At 48.6% G+C, this 23,468-nt stretch overlaps 2 protein-coding genes across 8 annotated transcripts in view; one reads left to right on the top strand and one right to left on the bottom strand.

Annotated features, from left to right (window-relative positions):
• Positions 1–23,305, bottom strand: part of LOC149870018 (uncharacterized) — a 44,517-nt gene extending 21,212 nt beyond the window's left edge. For 2 of the 7 annotated variants that reach the window (XR_016440669.1, XR_016440668.1), the window contains exons 1-2: positions 20,982–21,118; positions 18,885–18,936 (exon numbers count right to left, since the gene is read on the bottom strand). Coding sequence is in view for 1 of the 7 variants with exons in the window: in XM_090035423.1 (XP_089891549.1) it covers positions 16,708–16,826; positions 22,254–22,824 (690 nt within the window). In the remaining 6 variants the exon portion in view is untranslated. Of the gene's footprint in view, positions 1–15,266; positions 16,827–17,790; positions 18,937–20,981; positions 21,119–22,253 lie in introns of those variants that run through there. The other 5 variants (XR_016440665.1, XR_016440666.1, XR_016440667.1 and 2 more) reach the window with 5 other exon arrangements.
• The window catches only part of ASPNAT (aspartate N-acetyltransferase), a 57,908-nt gene continuing 55,970 nt past the window's right edge, over positions 21,531–23,468 (top strand). Inside the window, exon 1 of the mRNA XM_090035422.1 lies at positions 21,531–22,245. Within this exon, the coding sequence (XP_089891548.1) occupies positions 21,939–22,245 (307 nt within the window). The 5' untranslated portion in view covers positions 21,531–21,938. The remainder of the gene's footprint in view (positions 22,246–23,468) is intronic.

Below are 23,468 nucleotides of genomic sequence, written 5' to 3' on the forward strand. Positions count from 1 at the left end.
AGGTCTAGGCAAACCGAAGGGTTTTAGGATTTGTAAGGAGCTTTCTTTCGACTAATGCTCCAAAGAGCAGAGATCCTCTTACTCCCAGCTGAGGTGTGTTGCTGCAGTTTTCCTGAAGCAGTAAAAGGAATTAGCTAATAAATAAGGAACAGAGAAACAGAAATCTGAAATAAGAAACAGAATCCCTCCCTGTGGTAAATTGCTGAGTTTCCTTCCTGCTGTGTGTGGCCAATCAAGGTAAGGAAGTGAGTTATTTCCTAGAGATGTCCTTCAATAGCACAGGACGGTATCTGCTGTTCTAATGAAGGTGCCCGTGTCCCAGCCAGTGTGATCTGGTGGAGAAAGTATTGGCGTAAGGCACAGGAGCAGTAGGCTCTTCTCCTCGCTCTGCCACCCTGAAAAAGGTATAAGACCTGCAATCTCATGTCAGTCATGTTGAGGTGAATCAGGAATAACTCCCCTGAAATCAGTGAAGTCACAGGCTTGGAGCCCAAGGGAGAGCTTGGATCTTTCCTCAGGTACATGCTCCAAACCAGAGTAGCATTGCTGCAAGCCACCCCAGTGGGCTCCAGGCCCACGAATCACCACTTCTGATTCAGTTCCCATCTCTTGCCATGTTGCCAGCATGCAGCCTGAGGTGAATCACAAGGCTTCAGATTGCCTTTGCCTCAGTTTACCTATAATTTCCATATAACTCTTCCACAATTCTACCCAAACTGCAATTCATAAAGCTGCTCTTGCTGAGCTATATAGGTGCTGAGTGCTTTGTGGGCATCTGCTTCCCACACGGTGTCTGCATGAAGCTTGGAAACCCTTGTATGCTGACTAGACTGCAGCAGGGACTATGTCTGGCAGCAGGGAAGTTGCAGACTGTGATTAACACGGCTTGCTTAGCCGTGCTCTTCCCCAGATGCTAGATCTCTCAACTCTGAGTGCAGCAAAAATGTAAGACTGGGCTTGGCGTCATGGTTGAAGTCTGGACTTTCTTCTGCCCCAAGCTTGGAACGTTGTTATGAAAATGCCATCTAGAGTTAAAGCAGCAGCACCCGCTAGTGTCAGATGGCGTTCTCGTCCCTGTGGTCCAGACACTGGGAACATGCAGTGCTGGCTGGGCAGGTCTCATGATCATTGCACTCAGTAGCTTGCGAGTTAAGCACTTTCGGAGATTTCTCACAGGTCCTCTTATCAACCAAAAATGTGTATCCAAAGAATGGCGAGGTTCTTTGGGTAGATGTGATATCTTTTAGACCACCTGAGTAGTTGGGAAAAAGTTCTCAGCAAGCTGTCGGGTGCAATCACCCTCTTTCAGGCCTCTGCTGTTCTGAGACTCCAAGGAATGAGAGAAGGGTGCCTGAAGATGGGCGATTGCACCTGAAAGCTTGCTAAGAACTTTTTTCCAACTACTCAGTTGGGCTAATAAAAGCTATGACATCTACCCAAAGTACTGTGCCTGCCTATGTCCTTAGACCAACATGGCTACAACCAAAAACCCAGCAAATATCCAAAGAATGACACCGCTCTTTAGCTAAGAAGGGTTATCCTGCACATTTGAGTACATTACTAAGTACAATCTCTGCAAGCTTTTTTTTTTTTCAAGAGAGAGGGTAAGTTCCTTCTGCAGTAATGAACCAAGCAGTGAGTCTTAGCTTCAAAACCCTCTGAAGCAACTAGTCGGCTGGCAAAGCAATTACTGACAAGCAGCAAAATGCTGGTAGCAATACAGAAACTGTCTAGCAGCAGATTCTGGCTATTCCCATGAGAAAGCTGGGAGGGCCAAACTGTTGAGATTACTCTTTCTAGGACGTATAATTCTCTTGAAGATGAAATTTAAATCTTGTGCCTCTATTTACCGTGAACTGAATTTCTCTTTGATACACCATAGTGCTTTTGAGTTATGTATCTGTACCCATTTGATCCCTGCAGTTAAAAATAGCCTGTTCAAAGCCAGATTCTGAAATGTGTCTCTTAGCTGGGTTTTACCTCCTCCATCATGAGCCCAGACTAATTTGTTATTGTTGAGTAGGTTTGTTATTGTTTGACATTATAGAATTACTAAAAGCCACTGGACTGCTGCCATACTAATATTTTGTTTTTAAGATCAGGATGTGGTTGGTTTTTGAAAAAGTACCCACACACCTGTATAAAGATATAAAATCAAAATCAGTCAAATATGCCCTTGATAGTAACTCTTTAAGCTGGAGGTCTGAACACCTTGGGCAATGGAAATATGATTGTGGAACCCTTCCTCTCTAGAATAGTGCCTCGGTCCAACCCAGATCATTATAATAAACTCCTCAAGGCAGGAGACACATCTACCTGAGTGTGTACAGTGTTTAGCACAATGGAATCTCCATCCTGATAAGCCAAAATGCCAACCCCATACTTGGAAACCTTGGTGACAATTTTGGCTGATAGGTCAAGAGCTGCAAAACAGGAAAACAACTACTTTCCCTTAAGAGCCTGCCCCTACCCCCTGCCACCTACCTCTAGAGTCAGGCACTTGGATGTTGTGCACTGGTTTTCAGAGTCTAGGGTCAGATATTCAAAAAGTATGAGCCTGAATTGATTCAATCTTTGCAGTTTAATCTAACCTGCAAAGCTTGAACTGATTTGGAGGTGGATAAAAATTCCCTTTTCATTCCTGAAATGCAGGCACATGCCTGCAGTGGCTTAGGCTAGAAGCTGGGAGGGCATTAAAGCAGCCTTCCCTTCCCCATCCACAGTGCTGAGCTGAGGGGAGCATGGCTAGGCTTCAGCAGGATGCTCTGATTAGGGAGAGGTCCCCCCAACTTGCACGGGAGCCAGCAGGGAATTGTTAGTACTTATCACCCCATCAAACAGAACAAAGCCTCTCTTATTAGTTCAAGCTCTTAAACAACTTTTTCCAAGGAATGGACATTACCAGCTATCTGTTGATTAGCTCCAAAGAGCACTAAGCTGACACTGTCTGTCTACCTTTGTCACATCTCCCACAGCACAGACTTGCAGCCAGCATGTGGTATGCTAACTAATGCTGAGAGGGGTCTGTGTCAGGCAGAGGGGAGTGGGGAATCCCTGCTTGATCAGGGAGTGGTGCGGAGGAGCATGGGGAGCAGGAGGAAGCCAGTCAGACCCTGCTGTATATGAAGTCTCTGCCAGAGCTGCAGCCAAGGAGCAGAAAGGAGGAGCCAGCCCAGCCCTCTGGAGCACTGGGATGCTGGGGGACTCTGATTTAACTTAAACCAGAGACAGACATTGCATAAACCGGTTTGACCCAAATCAGTTAAGTCTGATACTACATTCAACCAAGTTTATCTCAAACCCGTTTCAGCAATTTTCAAACTGGTTTATGTGCACTGAACATAGGCAGATTAGGAGACCCAGGGAAATGGCTGGAGGACATCACAATGCCAAATGCCACTTCCACTGCCTCTGCTTGCACCTGTGAGCTTCTGTTCAGGCAGACTGCTCACCATGGAGGCTTCCACCCAGGTCCAGGTTTGGCACTTGGGGACTGTGGGCAGGTTTTTTCAGTGATGGCCAGGTCAGGGGAGTGCCTGTGGTGTGAGCAGTGCCTCCTGGTAGTGTCTCTCAGGGAACAGGCAAGAGAACTACAGGAGGAGGTGGCAAGGCTCCAAAGCATCCTTTGCCATGAGAAGTTCATTGATTTAATGCTGGAGGAGACCTTCTGGGACTGTGGAGGAAGAAATGCCAGGTGCAGCAGCTAGAGAAGAGAGAGGACATGGACACCCAAAGGGTGGAAGCTGGAGGCTTGTGACTTCTGGCAGCAAGCAGAGATCTTCACCTCCAGCCTGCAGTCATTCATCTGGAGAACAGATATGCAGCAGAGAGGGAGGAGCATGTTCCATTGGCAGAGGAAGAGAGGCCAGGCCTCACCAAGGTGGGAAGGATTGAGATGACCACCACCAAGAAGAAGCGATGGGTGGTAGTGGTTGGAGACTCCCTTCTGCGGGGGATAGAGGAGCCATCTGCTGACCTGACCTGTTGTCTCAGGAGGTCTGCTGCTTACCCAGAGCCTGGATCTGAGATGTCATGGAGAGACTACCAAGGCTCATCCAGCCCTCTGACTATTACCCCATGCTGCTCATCCATGTGGGCACCAATGATACTTCCAGGGGAGACCCTAAGCATATCAAAAGTGACTACAGGGCTCTGGGTGCAAGGGTGAGGGGGTCTGGGCTCAGGTTGTGTTTCTTTGATCCTTCTGGTCAAGGGAAAGGGCCTGGGCAGAAGCAGATGTGCATCCTGCAGATCAACACCTGGCTGCACAGGTGGTGTTGCCAGCAGGGATTTGGCTTCTTCACCATGGGATGTTCTTCCAAGAAGAAGGATTGCTGGGAAGAGATGGGATCCACCTGACAAGAGAGGAAAGAGCATCTTCACAGACAGACTCACTAACCTAGTGAGGAGGGCTTTAAACTAGGTTCACTGGGGAATGGAGACCAAAGCCCTGAGGTAATGGGGAAGCTAAGACCTGAAGAAAGAGCAAGCAGGAAGGGACAACAGGGGAGGTTTTCTCATACTTCCTGAGAAATCAGGGCAATCAACTAGTTACCTCAGGTGCCTGTACACGAATGCACAGAGCCTGGGAAACAAGCAGGAAGAATTGGAAGTCCTTGCACAGTCACAGAACTAACATGATTGGAATAACAGAGACTTGGTGGGAGCTCGCATGACTGGAGCACTGTCATGGATAGGGTACAAACTGTTCAGGAAGGACAGGCAGGAAGAGAAGAGGAGGAGGAGTTGCACTTTATGTAAAAGAGCCATATGATTGCTCAGAGCTCCAGTATGAAACTGGAGATAGGCCTGTTGAAGATCTGGGCAGAAGCAGGTGTACCTGCAGGTTAACACGGCTGTTCAGGGTCAGGGATTTGGCTGGGTTGGAGGAGGGAAGAGCAACAAGGGTGATGTCATGGTGAAAGTCTGCTATAGACCACCAGACCAGGAGAAAGTGGTGGATGAGGCTTTCTTCAAACAGCTAGCGGAAGTTTCCAGATCACAGGCCCTGGTTCTCATGGGGGACTTCAATCACCCTGACATCTGCTGGGAGGGCAATACAGCATGTGCAGGCAATCCAAGAAGTTTTGGAGAGTTTTGGGACAACTTCCTGGTGCAAGTGCTGGAGCAGGCAACTAGGGGCCATGCTCTTCTTGACCTGCTGCTCACAAACAGGGATGAATTGGTGGGGAATGTAGTAGTGGATGGCAACTTGGGCAGCAGTGACCACAAGATGATTGAGTTCAGGATCCTGAGGAAAGGAAGGATGGAGAGCAGCAGAGTAAGGACCCTGGACTCAGAAAAGCAGACTTTGACTTGCTCAGGGAACTCATGGGCAGGATCCCCTGGGAAGCCAGACTAAGGAGGAGAGGAGTCCAGGAGATCTGGCTGTACTTTAAAGAAGCCTTACTGAGAGTGCAGGAACAAACCATCCCGATGCGCAGGAAGACTAGCAAGTATGGCAGAAGACCAGCTTGGCTTCGCAGGGAACTCTTCAGTAAACTAAATCAGAAAAAGGAAGCTTATAAGAAGTAGAAACTTGGACAAATAACTAGGGAAGAATATAAGAGCATTGCTCAGATGCAGGGATGAAGTCAGGAAGGCCAAAGTGCAATTGGAGTTGCAGCTAGCAAGGGATGTGAAGGGTAACAAGAAGGGTTTCTACAAGTATGTCAGTAGCAAGAGGAGGATCAGGGAAAGTGTGGGTCCCTTACTGAATGGGGGAGGCAACCTTGTGACAGGGGATGCAGAAAAGCTGAAGTGCTCAATGTCTTTTTTGCCTCAGCCTTCACAGGCAAGGTCAGCTCCCAGACTCCTGCACTGGAGCACCCAGTTTGGGGAGGAGGTGAGCAACCAACAGTGGTGAAAGAACAGGTTAGGGACTACTTAGAAAAGCTGGATGTGTACAAGTCTATGGGGCCAGATGGGATGCACCTGAGGGTGCTGAGGTAGGTTGGCTGATGTGATTGCAGAGCCATTGGCCATCATTCTTTGAAAACTCAGGGCAATCAGGAGTGGTCCCAGATGATTGGAAAAGGGCAAACATAGTGCCCATATTTAAGAAAGGGAAGAAGGAGGATCCAGGGAACTATAGACCAGTCAGCCTCACTTTAGTCCCTGCAAAAATCATGGAGCAGATCCTCAAGGAATCCATTTCTAAACATTGGAGGAGAAAGGTGATTAGGAACAGTCAGCATGGATTCACCAGGGCAAGTCATGCCTGACCAACCTGGTTCACCTTCTATGAGGAGTGACTGGCTCTGTGGATGCAGGGAGACTGGTGGATGTGGTGTACCTTGATTTTAGCAAGGCTTTTGATACAGTTTCCCACAGCAGTCTCACAGGCAAGCTAAGGAAGTATGGGCTGGATGAATGGACTGTAAGGTGGATGGACAACTGCCTGGAGCTGGGGCTCAGAGGGTACTAATCAATGGCTCGATGTCTAGTGGGCAGCTGGTATCATGTGGAGTGCCTCAGGGCTTGGTCCTGGGGCCAGCTTTCTTCAATGTCTTCACCAACGACCTGGAAGATGAGATGCTGTGCACCCTCAGCGAGTCTGCAGATGACACCAAGTGTGGGGGAGCAGTAGATATGCTGGAGGATAGGGCTAGGATTCAGTGTGACCTAGACAAATTGGAGGATTCAGTCAAAAGGAATCTCATGGGGTTCAACAAGGACAAGTGCAAAGTCCTGCGCTTAGAACAGAACAATCCCATGCACCGGTACAGGCTAGGTTTCAAAGGACGTAGGCTGGCTGGGCAGCAGCTCTGCAGAAAAAGATGTAAGGGGGTTACAGTGGACAATAAGCTGAATATGCGCCAGCAGTGTGCCCTTGGTGCCAAGAGGGCTAATGTCATACTGGGCTGCATTAGTAGGTGTGTTGCCAGTAGGTGCAGGGAAGTGATTCTTCCCCCCTATTCAGCACTGGGGAGGCCACATCTGGAGTACTGTGTTGAGTTTTGCAGGCCCCCTGAAAAAAAAGGAAGTGAGCAAATAGAAGAGAGTTCAGCGGAAGGCAACAACAATGGGGGGAGTGGTGGGGGATATGACTTATGAGGGAAGACTGAGGGAACTGGGCTTATTTAGCCTAAAGAAGAGGAGCATAAGCGGGGACTTAATAGCAGCCTTCAACTATTTGAAATGGGGTTCGAAGGAGGTCTTAGCTAGACTGTTTTCAGTGTTGGCAGATGACAGAAAAAGGAGCAGTGGTCTTAAGTTGTAGCAAAATAAATTTTAGGTTAGATATTAAGAAGAATTTTCTCACTGGGTCATAAAACACTGAAACAGGTCACCCAGAGAGGTGGTGGAAGCTCCATCCCTGAAGGTTTTCAAAACCTGGCTAGACAAAGCTTTGTCTGGGATGGTCTAGTTGGGGATGGTCCTGCTCTGAACAGGGCATTGGACTAGATGACCTCCTGACATCCCTTCCAGCCCTGATTTTCTATGCTGCTGCTGCACAGTAGCCTAATAATTCTGCACAATAACATACTAGCACTGTTGGTGCTGTGTCGCACTACTGCGTAGTATTATTTGGCTACTGCACAGTCGGCCTCCTGTGTAGATCCACCCAGGAAGTCAGAAGCTGGGAGAAACAAGTTGTATCCCCACAGAAGCTAGCATGAGTAATCAGGCACTGTAAAATTGTACTGAAAAACCAATGCAGCAGAGGGTAATTTTTAACAATCAGAGTATTTCATACAGAAAGAGCCCTGCCAGTACAAGGAAAAGTCATGAACATCCTTGTGCAAGCTGCCTGTATCTTGAGTACAGCCATTTCTTTATCATCCAGGGAAGTTATGAGAAAAAAGCAGGAATGTGTTTGTTTTGGTAGCTACAAAATGGGAGTCAGCACAAATCAAAAAATGAGTGAGCACTCCTAGTATCAGGGAGGCTTTAATCTATGACTACTAATAAGCAGAACTCTACTGGCTTTGGAAGAAACTTTTGGCTACCAATGAGTAATGTACACTGGTGGACAGACTAGAAATAAGGTTAACTGATATTGCTGAGTTCCCTTGTACAAGTTTCGTCTCTTGGGCGCTATGCACAGTTTGGTAAGTCACTGCTCCAGATGATGAAATGAATCTCACCCTGGCAGACAATCACTGACTTCTGTCCTTGCAGGAAGGTGACCCTGCCCCAAACACAGCAAACCAACAAAGTGTAGCTTAGCTGGCTTCTTTACCTAAGATGCACCGATGGGCATCTTCTAGAGCAGGGCTGTCCAAATGGCAGGCTGCAGGCCTTATCCAGCCTGTGAAGGATTAACCTGCAGCCCAGGGGCTCCTGCTCTGCTGCCGTCACTCCTGCTGTGGAGGCTTTGGGGTCGGGCATTGTGGCAGGAGGGGGAGCAGTGAGCTTGCTGCCCCCTCAGCGGTGCTGGTAGAGGAGCTGGGAGCTTGTGCTGCTGAGGACTTGCACTGCTTGCACGTGGGGGCCATGTGGTGGAGGTGGTACAGTGGGGGCAGGTTGCCCATAGTAGGGGCCTTGGGAGTCTGGGACCTGTTCTGGGTACAGCCTGGGACGTGTTCTGTAGCTTCCAGTGCTGCTGTCATGGAGCGCAGTAAAAGTGAGTGCTGGGGGGCCCTCAGTTTCATGAGCCATTGACAAGACCTGCTTTACCGGGGTCCTGAGCCTGTCCTGCAGGATGCACACACCTCATCTCAGGATGAGGAATGAGATGGATGCTCAGATTGTTCAGTTACTTCTTTCAGGCATCCCACAAAACCAGCTTTTTCTTAGTCAGTCGTTCCACCCCTACCCCTTCTCTCAGGGACCAGCACTTAGAAAAGTCCCATGCCACCCCAACTGGGATGCATCCTGCATCTTCCAGCCTGGATTATGCCATTTTTCACCTTTTTGTACCTGGAATCTATAAACTCTGTCGCTGACTTTTATCTCTTCTATTGCTGCTTCCCTGATTAGATTTTTAATCAAGCTATTGCTTTCTCAGATAAGCTTCTGTACTGCAGAATGCTATCAAAGTAATAATATAAGCATGTGTTTATACAGCAATTTTCATTCTAAAAGGATGCTAACCCACTTCACCGACTCAATAAGCAGCTACACACAAACACAGCAGCTGCTTGACAACGAACAGCTACAGACATGGCAGTTTAGAGCAGATGCCAAGAATACTGGGCCAGGCCCACAGTTGGTATCAATTGCCATGGTCCCATAGCAGTTTACACCAGCTGAGGATGTTCCCCATTTTATGCACCTGGAACTGGAAGGACAATGTAATCCATATGCTATTCTACCAGTAGAGGTTCCTAGACCATGTCCATCACCGTGGAATATAATAGACTCTATTGACAGCCCTTGGAACTTGTCCAGGGCAGTAGATCTTTCACTTTTTGGGGGTCATGTACCCCGATTCGAGTTGTCAAGTTGCTGTGCACACTTCGGAAGTCTGTGTACTCTGGATAATAAGGTAGAGCTTGATGTCACTACAGCTACTCTGTCGCCTGTCCAACAGTCCAAGACATTGTTGAGCTGTTCTTCATTTTCCTCTTTCCCTCCATCTGCTTTCCCAACCTTTTCTTTGCACACTCTAGAGAAGCTTGCTGAATGTCCCCAGTTTTAGTTGTTTCTGTCCAGAAGAATTTGCATCTGTGTGCAGGTATTGTGAATGGTGCTGAACAGACCATCTGCACTTAACATTAAAAGTGACATCTATCAAATCACCCACCCACACTATTTCTTACAGCCTACAGGTGCTCTTCAGTCTCTTTATCCAAATATCTGTGTTGCTACCTAGCTCTCATGATTTTATTAGGGAAGCTATGGTTTCTATTTCTATTTCTTTTAAAACCCCAATGCTGGAATCAAAAGATAGCCTGGCAGTCTTATGTCCTTCTTCCCACTTCTCATCCTCCTCCGATATGCATTTTTTTTTTAAAGGGAAATTTTGAACCTTCTGGTTGTGGAGAAAAGCTTGAAAACATGAAACCATGACACCTCCTCCCCCCCAAGCACAAAAACTGGAAAACAAAAACATGTTAAAAATTGGGGAAAAATCTCAAGTTTTTAAAGCAAGTCACAGGATTTCATGAGGTGGGATTTGTGACGGTCAAAAACTTGGCTGTAACAGTATAAAATTTCCAGCCCATTCCATATAGCTAAGTAGACTTGATAAGAATCACAGCACAAGGCATCTAATATGACTGCAGATGCACACAAGGCATCTTGTTTCCTACCTGTCTTGTACTTGGTATTCATGACTGAGTCACAACACTCTCTACACATGGATAATTGCATGGCAAGAATATAATTTAGAATAAACTCAGTTACATAAGACAGTGTATACTATTTCCAGAAACCACATCCCCCCAGGGATTATCATTTGATGGCAAAATGGTATATTCACAGCTGAAATAAGCAGGCACAACTGCTTTAGTGTGATGGAGTTGTATCTACTTACATGAGCAAAGAATTCAATGTTGAAAGCTATAAAAACACTGTTCTCTTCTTCCCTGGCTTGGGAGCCTGTGTATACCATCCCCAATGGTCTGTTTGTGGAAGCTGTTCCTCTATTTACATTTGTTTTAGAAATTCTAGCATTTGGAGAGAACTAATTTATCTGATTTAAGCTTGAAGCTTGATATATATCTATATCTATAATTATAGTTCCATCTTTCATTTTGTTCTCTAGTCCTTCCAGCTGTGAGAAGCCATCTCATCCATTTTGCATTCTGCGCACATTCCATGCTCTTGTTCTTAATAGTCCAGGCAGTATTCATGGAATATGTATGGTAGAAAGGTTCAACATCTGCACCTGGTTTCTTTGCTCCAGCCTCTCTGGTAAGCAATATTACTAATGCCAGGTATTCAAAAATAAATTACTAGTCGGGTCTCAGAAACCATGAGATTGATTTAAAAGTCATGAGATTTTTTTTTTAAAACAAGATAAATTTGACATGCTTGTTATTAGTCTTCAAGTTTCTGAACATTTGTGACCTCAGTCATATTTTCATTTTTTTCTCTGTAACTTCATGGGCTATAAAATGTATTATTTTTTTATTAAAAAAAAAAAGGAAGCATGTGATTCTCGTCTAATTGCATAACTCCAGGAGCTGGGGCATGAGGATGTATCTCAAAGAGCATGAGATTCATCATAAAATCAAGTGAGATGGTAATATTGTGTCGGCACATATGGTAAAGCAGCTTTAACTTCCTCCACCAGGGGACTTCATAATATTGTGGGTTGTTCAGCAAGTTGATAGTGGTAACAGCAGGAGAATGAAAGGGATTTAGCTGATACTTCAAGACATGTGCCAGAATATTCAGCATTAGGGACTGGGCAAGTACATAGTTGCTTGGAATTTAAGCCAGGTTCCTTGCGCTAGGGACAGACATTATACATAAACTGGTTTAAGTGATCGGAAACTGCTTTAAACCTGTAACAGAACATAAGTTCAGTGCACATAAACCAGTTTCAAAATGGTTGAAACTGGTTTAAGATAAACCTGGTTGAATGTAATATCATACTTAACTGATTTGGGTCAAACTGGTTTATGAAACTTTTGTCCCAGAACCCTTCAAGTTAAATCAGAGTCCCCCAGCATCCCATCATGCTTTGCAGCTCTGGGCTGTGCAGGGCTAGGCTGTCTGCTCCAGAGAACTGGGCTGACCCCACCCCTCTGCTCCCTAGCTGGAGCTCTGGCAGAGACTGCAGACACAGCAGGGCCTGCCTGTCTTCCCACCCCCCACCCCCACCCTGTTGCTGCTCACTGCTCAAGCAAGGATCCTCCCCTTCCCTCCCTCTCCTTTTCCACAGCACAGACCCCAGCCCCGTGGTATGTGGTATGCTAGCTAATGCTGAGAGGTGTGTGTGTCCAATTTCACTGGGCCAGGCAGACAGAACAATGCCTGCTTAGGGCTTTTTGGAGCTTATCAGCAGGTCAACTGGTAATGTCCCTCTGTTCCTTCCTTGGAAAAAAGTTGTTTAAGAACAGCTTGAACTACTGAGACAGGCTTTTGTTTTGTTGCTGGGCTGATAAACACTGTTATCAGCTCCCTGCTGGCTCCCTCACCTGTCAGCTTTGCAAACAGTATGCAGAAGCAGGGAGAGGGAGATTGAAAAGCTCAGTATCATCAACAAATGCATGCACTGCACACATCCCTTTGCCTCAGAGTGCTAGCTGGAGGCTGGGGGCTGGCAACACTCCCACCCCTTGAGCAGTGAGTGGGGAAAAGCCTGGGACAGTGCAGGCTGGGTGAGGGTTTAACTCCTCCCTAATCAGAGTGTCCTGTCAGAACCTGGCCATGCCTACCCCGCCCCCGCTCAGTTCAGCCCTTTGGAAGGGAAAGGAGGGCCGCTCTAGCGCCCCACCTGGCCTCTAGCTGGAGCCATTGCAGGCATGTGCCTGCATTTCTTCAGTCCTGAGGGGATGCATTTGCAATTGAAAACTGGTTCAACCTAGGCAGGTTAGATGAACTTGCAAAGATTGAATCAATTCAGGCTCTGGCTTTTTGAATGTCTGTCCCTAGTCTTGGTGGTTGGAAGGAAACAGTTGCAAAAGTTGTGTCCAGCTGTAGCCTAACAGTAGACTTCTAAAAACATGCTACTGATACGATGTAAAAAAATGTATACCTATAACATGCTAATGGAGCATAAGGATGTGGCTAGAGCAAGGGTTAACAACATATGGCTTCTGGGCCAGATGTGGCCTGCAGAGCCACTGGATCCAGCCCATGGAGCTAGAGAGCTTTGACTGTGCCAGCCCTGGGGCTGGGCATCAAGGAGCTGTAATGGAGCTGAGCAGTTTCTAGCTGTGCCCGCACTACCCCTTTTCCCTTCTCCCTTCTCCCTGACTGCAGCACTGCTTCAGCTTCCAGCTGGTGAGGCCAGGAAGCTTCCAGCTGTGCCAACCGTAGCTTGGAGGGAAAGAGGGAGCAGGGGGCAGTGTGGACACACAGATACCTGGCCCTTATGTAGCTCCCCACAGGCTGTGGTGCAGCCAGAGAGCAGGGGGCTTGGTGAAGCAGCAATGGCATGGATGTGGCTCCTCCTGCGTGGTTCTGGCATGGGTGCAGGGAAAGCCCCTTGCCACTGATGCACCACTAAAACCAACCAGCGCATGTTGGACTGGAGCTGGGTTGTTCTGTCTCATGACGCGTAAAAGGTTGCTAGATCATAAGTTAGAGCACTGGATGAAAGCTCAAGAGACCTGGACCTGACCTTCTGGGGGACCTTGGCAAGCCACTTCATTGCTCTGTGCCTCAGTTTCTCCATCTGTGAATGTAGCGTACAGTACTGACCTCCTTTATCAGAGAGCGGGCTGTTGCTAACAGACCTGGTAACAGTACAGGCAGTCCTCGACTTAGTTTCAAGTTACAAGGTTTCACACTTGCAATGTTTGTAAATTGACACCGTTTCAACTTTCTGACGTCAGTTTCGACTTTACAACACTTGATCTGACCTGACGCTATGCCAGCGAGCAAGTTCGCTATGTCGCCCATCTCCCTGGAGAACGTCTGTCCAAACTTCCTTGGACATTTTCTTTAAGAAACCAGACAAGACTCCAGAAAAACCTGCAGCCGAGACTCCTGAGGAGACTCCAGCCAAGAACCCTTCAAAAAGTCCAACAATGAGCCCTCCAAAAAGTCCAACAATGAGCCCTCCAAAAAGTCCAGCAAAGTGACCTCAAAGAAGGTCTTTGACTTCCAAATCAATATGATTGCTATTTATGATAGAAATACATTAATGTAGCTATATTACTCATCTATAATTGATTGAGTACAAAATTCTGGGTTATTTTTGGTGAAAACAGGGTATTGGGCCTTGGTTCAGGAACCAATCCCCCATTTATAACATTGTTTCCTATGGGAAAATTGGTTCTGAGTTACAATGTTCTGACTTAAGATGCGGTTTTCAGGAACCAGTTGTGTCTTAAGTCGGAGGACTGCCTGCATTAGCACTTACCTGGGCGGGTGTGGTCAGGAACAAACTCTGACAGTGTATTTTGTTAATGGCTTCAGCAGTGCTCTTAGTATGTTACAGATGCGTGTAGCCTTGCTCCAAGATACCAGCAATCTCCTTTGGACATAAGTGAGACAAGCCAGATTCAACCAGACCCTGGTGTGCTAATCTGATCTGAAGAGAGCATGGGCTTGCAGTAACAGCTTTGCAGAAAATGAGGGGAGAACTGAAAGAGGCTTGCTTGGTGTGTAAGACTGAGGCAAGTCCTGCCTGGGGAGGGGGAAGGTGCAAAGGTGAGAGACGGAGAACGAGAATATGTATGGTATGGATAGAAGAGAAACTTGGGCCAACCCCAGGAAGAGCAACACTAATGCAACTCCAAGCATTCGCTTCTCTGAAGATGTGGAAGCCTAGCTGAAGTGTCAGACACAAGACACTTGCAGGATCTTGCAGGGCTACGGCTTGCAGTAGGAGGGTGGTTCACATGGCGTGTAAAATGAGATCTAGTTGGCTGTTGATTTGCAGCAGGAGGAATCCCATAGCTAGAACAATTTGAATGGCTAGTGAAGGCTCCAGTCAGCTCCTTCACTTCATCAGAATTGTTCAGAGCATAGCACTTAGTTTAGATCATTGGACTTGGAATGACCTGTGTACTCACACTCTCGGTTTTACCATCTGTGAAATGGACACAGCAACATCTGCCAACTGTCAGTAAAGTTCTTTGGAACCCCTAGCTGAAAGAGGCAGTGTAAATGCAAAGATTAATCCCACCTGGTATCATTTAATAAACATGCTAGAAAAAACTGGAAAAATAAGCTCTGCCTTGAGTCCAGACCATATAAGGGAAAAAACAGGTGCTTTCCCTATGGCTGGACTTGCATTCCACATTGACAAATATGTGGGCATTTAAATCATTGCTGGGGGCAGGTCAGCAGCCACACACTTGACAATTTGACGTGGCAGAGCTAGGCAAACCACCCATACAAGCTCCAGCAAAACCCAAGATGCATGTGTATAATAACCCCAAACCAGAAAGATATGGGGCTTATTCTCTGGAGAGAAGTCTTTCTTCATTAGCTATTTAGTTAACCCTTTGTGAGCCTCCTGCCATTTGTTCCACACGAGGAACTCTGAAAAAACATGGGACAGCAAACCCCTTCATATAACTGCATCAGCAGTGCCGTGTTTATTGAGAGGGAATGAAAGCAACAGTTCAGAACTCATTACAAGGAGCTTAAATTGCTCTGATTGAAGTGATCCATTGTGATTTTTATACATTGTGATCACTAATCTGAAGCGTTTCAGCTACTGGACATGCTCCCAAGCACACTGTGACCAAGAAATGATTTAAATGTGTGTGGAATGAACAAAAGTAAATAGCAGGTTTATAAAGGGTTAAAATGTGTTTTTCCCCCTATAATACAAATTGAGGGGAAAATGCTGTTTGAAGTGTAATAGTGCAGGCAGGTAGCAGCAGCGCTTTGAAACTGTCCGCAGTATGGCAGAAAGCCTTCTCCTGACTGAACACAAGGGATAAGCTTTAAAAAAAGAAGAACACAATCTTTTCTGGAGCCCCTTAAATAATTTAATGACTGATCATTACAAACCAGTACAATGTTCTTTCTCAGGTACATGGAAACATTGAACTACAATTTCAGGTTGGCTCTGGCCTCTTGCCAGGATCTAAACCCCCTGCTGTTGTTGTAAAGTTAACAATAATTTTTAATTACTTAGTGTCACAAAGATGGTTGAGCTCCCTTTGCTTGAGCACTTCCCAGTCCCAAGGAACCTAGTGTACTTTAAGCCTCTAGAGTCCAGGTTGACTCCAGTTACTTCTATGCGCTTGGGGCCTCTAGGCCTCTCTCGGGGAGCCAATTATCTGCCTAGCATCCTCTTCTGAGAGCCGGGATGTACTGCACAGCAGGCTGTTTTCCTGAGTCTTGTTCGGACCGCTCAAGCTCCTTCCCAGGTTAAATGTACCCTCTTCCAGAACACCAGCCCTGTGGGTGCTCTGGCCTACAGTTTAACTCTTTTGGTGCATGTGACAATGAAAGCAAATAGATATAAACAGACTTTGCACAGAGATCCTGACAATATCATTGCTCTTTTCGTAACAGCACAGATGATAAACCCTGTAGACATTTCCCTATTTCTGTTTCCTCGTCACTCTGGAGTATTCTTTGGGCAGGGGTCAGGTACTCTGAGGGTCCAGGATCCTTCTGTACAGCTGTTTGTCTTCTGGACCATCAAATCCTTCCACTCAGGTTGCCTACTTTGACCCTGGTTAGTTCTGTCACCAAAACACCCCTTTTCTGCTAAAATACTATGTTCGTCTTCACCTCTCTATCACCCATGACTGCACTTCCCTGTGAGGCTATGCCCTGTTCACCTTACGTGAGTTTAGTTTGGATTTTACCTTGTCCCTGTGCCCAGCCTGAAGACTGTCCACTGAAAATATCAGTTTTCCCAAGTCTAATCAACTTTCTTAGAATACCAGTTTTTGGCCAACTGCCTTTAATACTCTTCAGTTTCCCTTGTCTGGCAGGAATGTGCTAGAAGTCTTGTCAGCAGAGGGATGTACATCCCCCAGAGAAACATTTCACAATGCAGCAGTTTTTATAAGAACATTACACTTTTTGATCCAACCAGGTAGGCAAAATTGGAGGCCTGCTAGTTATTCCAGTTTGAAGGAGAAATGGGTGGTAGGCTAAGGTATTTCTTCGATGCAATCTAATTTATTTACCAGGAACATACACAGGTCTTGGTAAAGAGGAATCCACAACTTAGAGACAAACTGCCCTAAAAAGCACTGCCTTGTTCCTGCTTCCCTTGAGTTCAATGGACACTGTGGCATTGTCTTCAGGCTCTGTAGACACATGGCCACCGTGAACTCTGTTGTCCTCTAGGTTGAAAGAGAACAATCAGATTAACACCTCGGTCTAACTGAAGTCAATGTCAGTTTTTTCCACTGGCTTCAACTGCACATGAATTTTACTGCTGTGTATTGCAGAACAACAACAGGTGGAGACATTTTGGTGCAAAACCTCGGTCAAATCCATATTCTCTAGTGAAATACCATGTGCTATTTAGTATGCATATGGAGCAGACAGGACCTCATTATTAAGGTTCTGATTCCAGAAGTCTCTGCAGTGAGCTGCATTAAACTCTTATTTATCTATCTCAGAAGGATAAAGGCATGAACTGATCTTAGGCTGGCAGTTCTACAGAGAATACTTATTGCAAAGCAAATGTCACCAATCTTTCTCTCTTCAGGGTTATTTAGCCCCAGAAACACAAGTAATTGCCTCAACTTCATGCATCCCACCAAAGAACAGAGCAACAATCCCTGTACAATTCTTTTCTTTCCCAGTCCTGCACAGGTGACATGCAAGGTCCAAGGTCCCCGGTGGTTCTGGAGCAGACATGCTGCAGATACAGCCAAAGCTGGGCACTTGGGCTGAGGTGTGCCAGCGCTTCTGCTAAAACCAAAGCTGGAGGTTCCTGGCTACAGGGTCTTGCCCCTCCGCTCAAGTTCAGACCAATGGCCATATTGGGGGTCAGGAAGGAATGTTACCCCATGGTCAGATGGATACCAACTGCAGGGGTGTTTGCCTTCCTCGGGGGAGGGGAGGTGCTCTCTACTCAGGATCTCTTGAGCATATATGGACATTTCATAGAAATAGGACATTGGCTGCTGTGGTTCCCCTGTTAGGTCTGCGTTGTATGGTTAGATGGATGTAAGGTTGATGGTAGACTTAGAGTTTAGATTATGGTTCGGACAGGGATGGTCCTGCCTATAGGCAGGGGTTGTGCTAGATGACCCGTGGAGGTCCCTTCCAGCCCGACTTCTCTATGATCCTAGTCACCTAGGGATGCAGTGTCCATCCTGCTTAGGTTCTCAGGCCAATGGTTGTTGCTTGGTGGATATGCCGAATGCAAGCACTTTGAGAAGACACTCAGTTCTGTGAACCAAGTCTGGTAGTGCTGAGAAAATAAATCACATTCTAATTAAAAATGGAGGCTTATAAATCTCCGTATGCACCTTGGTTACCTACTGCTACAGAAATTGTTAAGGATACAAGAGACCGCTTCCCTCAGAGCACAGGGAACAGTTAATGGAAAAAGGGAGCCCTAGTGTTTCTGCATTTATAATATCATATGGCAATTTCTGCTTTAGACTGATTAATCTTCAAAACTAAGTGGAGGAGCCTTTGAAGACTAAATAATTGTAGCTACTTATACTTTCTGCAGGAGAGCTCCTTTCCAGCATGCTATGCAATGTTGGCATTAAGTGTGCAAACACGATGCACAAGATAAACCAAGAGATTTCAAATAGGAATCCAGCGTTAAAAACATTCTGCCCTGCTGTGGTATTTTGGAGTTGTTTTGTAACAGAAGAATTGCACCATAGTTTTTCTGTAGTCAAAAATAAGTGAAGACTAACTAACAGTTGCATTTTCCAAGGGGTGCCTTCCATCTATCCAGGTATGCCTCAAGTCTAAACAGGTCGCAAACCACTGGTTTAGAAGGTTTTTGATGTATAAAGAAGTGAATTTCCCTTGAGTGGGTTAGAACAGTATTGAGCTTCATGATTATTCCTGTGAACAGGTTGCCCTGCAGATTATTGTGGATCGATTCTCCAATATGATATTAAGAAGGGGACAGTGGACTCCTGACTGGATTGATGCGTACCTCAGATCAAAATCAGTCCCAAACAGACCTGCCGAGGGCCACCCGACCGTGAATCTCCTTGGGGGAACATTCAGGGATTCTGACCATTCCCCAGCCTGAACCTTGCATAATTTACTCTGACTGGTCCTGGGTTTCTCGCTGCATCAGAGGAACACAAGCAGCATCCAGACATGTTAGTTCTTAAACCAACCAGTGAGAAGGGCTGAGAACGGCTGCATGAAATTCAAGATTCTGAAAAGAATGTCCGTTTTAATTAAATTAGTCCTACCCATTAGGTTCAATGCGAGGCCGTGCCATCTGGGGAGATGCAGCCTTAGGTTCTAGAGGAGCAGAAGTAAAAACAGAGAAAAATGCTTAGTGACTTGGGATGACAACTGCATTATTAAATATGTAAAGCCCCTGGCAAAGCAGTTGGCTTGCCAAAGACTTGTTTTAACAATTTCCCTTCTATTCTTTGGGCTCAAATCTGCTTCCACTGAAGTCAACTGGAGTTTTGTAGTTGATTTCAGAGAGAAAAGGACTCGGCCCTTAATTTCCAATGACATTTGCTTCAATCAGTCACAGTTGCTTGCTCTTTCACTAATTCCTTCCTCTCTCTCCCGCAGTTCAGCAACACAATCAGAGCTCCTGATTTCCCCCACTTCCTAGTGAAATCTGGAAGCCTGGCTTTAAAAAAAGGGAGAAAGAACAATTCTGTGATGAAGGCCCTGACCCACGACACAGGAATTCTGATTAAATATCTTTCTTGTTACCATCTCACTGCAGGACTCTGGACAAAGCATTTGATTTCTCTGTGGCTCAGTCCCCGACCTGTAACCTAAGAGTAGCAATACTTCCCTAACTTGGGTTACAAGGATAAATTAGGTAATGTTCTTGAGATACCAAGAAGCAGTGCATGCCATATCAGGCCTTAGGAGAGCAGTTCTCAGCATTTTTACACTCAAGGCACCCCACAATAGATTTGAGGCATGCCTCGATAGACTCAAGGCACCTCTTGGCAAACGTCAGCCCTTAATTTTCACTTTTTTTTCTACAGAAAAGTAATAAAGCATCCTTCTGTTGCAAAGAATTAAAAAAAGATCACAACATGTTAGGATGTTTTTCATACTACAGATCCCGTTAGAAAATTCTGATTTCATCCTGTGAATCATTTTTGTGCGTCTAACATTGCTAAGATTGCGCGGTTCCCAATGGTTGAGAATTGCTGCCTTAGGCCTTAACTACACATGGAGTTATACTTGATTAATTTTATACATGGACATACTTATCCTGGGATAAGAATATTCACACATGGAGTTTATTAGTCATTAACTCCAGGAGGAGATGAGTCCTCACAGAGGAAAAATAAATGTTTGGCAGAAGCTTCAGTGATTGCTGTACATTGAGAGCATTAACTTTGTAAGAAAGAATGGGATGAGATTTTACTACTGGTTATTAAGCGCCAATTGCACACTAGGAGTTCTCTCAAAAAAGTGAAATAGCTGGATGACTTCTTTATAACCTGCAGAAATTAGCATTAAGTATTGTTTTAAATTAAATGTTTAAGACACGGAGCTCCTGCCTTTAGCGTGTAGCATTCTAAATCAAAAGGCAAATAAATATTCATCTGAAATATTATTTGGATTACAAGAATTGTTGGATCTCAACGTTTCACATCACCTAAAACGAATTCAAGCGACTGTTCTGTTTGAGGGTGGGAAATAACAACCAGGTAAGTTTTCAAGTGCACTACACTCTGAAAACCTCCCGCGCAAGGGGAAACCCCTTTCAGGGGAGCTAATTTTAAACCAGTTTGAAGTCTCACCTCTTGCGGTGATGGGCTTTGCTGTTTCAGTTCATCTGTTTCTAATCTATTTGTTCCTGCTGGGACTTAAAGCTAGAGGTTCCTGGCTAAAGGCTTTGCCCCTCTACTCAGGGTCCGACTGGGCAGGTTTGGGGTCAGACTAGTAGGAACTGCAGGGGCTTGGGGCTTCCCCCGTAGCGGGGCGCATCTCTGCCTGGGATCTCTCCTGCCTATATTCACCACCTTTTAGAGAAGCAAGGCACTGGCCGCTGGGGGTCCCCTGCTTTAGGGGTGGCAGGTTCAGATGCTAGGTCTGTGTTGACAGATGATGGTTCGTAGGGGATGGTTTGAAGAGGGACGATCCTGCCTCGGGCAGGACTAAATGGCCTCTGGCGGTCCCTTCCAGCCCGACCCCTGCAATTCTGCTGACTGCGCCGACCGCCGGGACACCCGAGCATTGCCGGCCACTGCGCTCCGAACTTTTTGGACATCTGCTCAGACAGCACCAGCCCTGGCTGCCCTCAGAAAGAACACAGAACTGGTCGGTGGGAATTGCAAACCCAGGCACCCCGCCACGCTCACCGCTGCGCGCTCTCGACACCGCCCGGCGCCCACAGCAGCCCAGCCACGAAATCCGAAAGCAATGCCAGCACGCGGCGAGGTGGCCCGGGGGCCAGTGCTCCCCCGCGCCGCCGGGCAGGCAGGCAGCGCCCAGGCCCCGAGCCCGGCAGCCGGGGGCGCCCAGCGCTGGCGGGGCCTTTCCAGGGACCCGCAGCCCGAGCCCCGGGCCTGCCGCCGCTCTCCCGGCCGTGCCGCCCGGGGAGCCCTCCTCCCTGCCCCCGCCCGGGGCGGCTGCGGGCGCTGCGCCAGGCCCCCGGCCGCTACCTGCACCGAGGCTGCAAGGCGCATGCTTGGAGGGGGGCGGGGGGAGCAGATGCGGCCGGTTTAAACCGGGAGAGACTCGAGTGCGCGGCCGCGTCCCCCCAATGGCGCGGAGCGGGGAGGCGCCGCCGCGGGACCTGCGCGCGCTGCTGCTGCTGCAGCTGCCCGCACAGCGCCACCTGCGCGCGCACCGCGGCCGGGCGCGCTCCTGCGCCGCGGGGGGCCTCCCCGGGCGGGGTGAGGAGCCCCTGCGCGGGATTTTCAGCCGATGCGCGGAGCAAGGGGCTCCCGGGGTGGGGGCAAAGCCAGGCGTCCCCCGCCCCCCGGGGCACGTGCTCCGCTCCCCGCCCCGCGGCCGCAGTCAGCACAAAGGGGAGGAAACGCCGGACCCTCGGCGAGCCGCCGCGCTCCGCCCCCGCCCCCGATCACATGGTGACCCCGGGCAGCCAATGCAAGGGGCGCTAGGACCCGGGGGGACCCGGCCCGGCTCGCCGCGTTATAAATGCCTCTCCAAAATGCGGCGCAGCTCCTTGCTCGCCCGCTCGCCCGCCCGCCCGCGCCGCCCCGCTCCGCCGCGCTCCTCCGCCGCCCGCCGCGGGGCTCCGTGCGCCCCGACCCCCCGCGCCGCCGCCCCGCGCCCCGCGCCCGGCCCGTTGCATGCATTGTCTGTCTCCCAGGATGGTTTGCGAGACCAAGATCGTGGCGGAGGATCACGACGCGCTGCCGGCAGCCAAGAAAGACGCGGTCCTTGTCTCTTCCTCGCAGATGTGGCCCTCGCTGGCGGGCGCGGCGCCGCCGGCCGAGCTGGGCAAGGACGGCGCGTACATCCGCGAGATCCAGCCCGGCGAGCAGGCGGCGGCGCGGCGCATCTTCTACGAGGGCATCATGGAGCGGATCCCCAACACGGCCTTCAGGGGCTTGAAGAGCCAGCCCCTCGCGCAGCTGCTCTACGGGCTGCTGGCCGGTACGTACCGCGGGCCGGGAGCGGGGGGCAGCGCTGCGGGGCGGGGAGCGCGGGTCGTCCCGGGGGGGCGGGCTGCCGCCCGCGGGGAGGCTCGGCGGGGCTGGATGCGGGTGCGGAGGCCGGGCGCGGCGCGGCGCGGGCATCCCGGCTGCGGGCAGGGGAGGGGCCGGGCGGCGGGCTCGCCTTTCCGCCTCTCCCAGCCCCGCGCGGCCCGGCGGCGGCGGCGGCGGCGGCGGCGGCGGGCGGAGCCGGGCTCCGGGTTCCAGCGTCGCCTGGCGACGCCCGGGCCGCGTTCGGAGGGGTCCGCCCGGGTTCTAGCGTCGCCTGGATACGGGCGCGCAGCGTCCGGCCGGGGCCGCGCTGCAGTCCTGCCCTGCCCGCAGGGCCGAGCCCTCCGGCGGGCGCCGGGTCCTGGGAAACCTGCCCCTGGCCCGGGTGGCGGGGCGGCTCCTTCCTCCGCCTCGTGGGCTGGGGAGAGCTAAGGGCCTTTGTGCGGGTGGGACAGAGGCTGGCAGGTAACTTGCTGCTCGGATGCTGTTGCCGCCTGCCGCAAAGGCCATTGATCTGGCGCTGAAGCATCCTCGCTGAGGGCTGGCTAAAGCGGCCATCTCGGCGCTGCCTGGTTTTCTAGCACCCAAGTGCCCTGCATTATGCAGCTTCTTGGTCCTGAGGCAGACCAGGGTAAAGCTGAGCAGTTGCTGTCCCTTACGGATCACCTGCAACCACATCTCCCCCGGCCCAAAATGATGATGCTTTATTAACAAGCACCTTTCTGTTGCTTTGCTTGTGCTGGGCATCTTGCTTAGCCACAAAGCTGTATCCCTTCTGATACTGTCTTGATGGAAAGCCATAGTTGGATACCACGGTTTTGGTGCCCGGATTTATCTGCAGGGACTGGCGATGCAGTCAGATCTTGCTTTGAGCTGCGGTTGCAAACCTTAATCCAGAGATCATCTTTCTTTGGTGTTCTTGTGACGTGATGACACTTGCAGGACTGTAGAATTGGAGCAGGTTAAATCTGAGGAGTTCTTCATCAAACGAGCTAACCTTCAAGTTGAAATGTCTAGGTAATTTAAGATGGGGGGGTGGGAATCATAATGCAGCTTATTTCTTATGAGTGGTCTAGTTTTAATGATGTGTTACTAAATGATGTGAACTGTGTTTATCTTGAAAATGCAGATTGAGCTCTTGTTGATGTAATACAAATATGCTTTTGTCTGTGA

This window comes from Crocodylus siamensis, chromosome 2 (genome assembly GCF_052110815.1).
Source record: "Crocodylus siamensis isolate JL-2025a chromosome 2, ASM5211081v1, whole genome shotgun sequence".
Lineage (NCBI taxonomy): Eukaryota > Metazoa > Chordata > Crocodylia > Crocodylidae > Crocodylus > Crocodylus siamensis.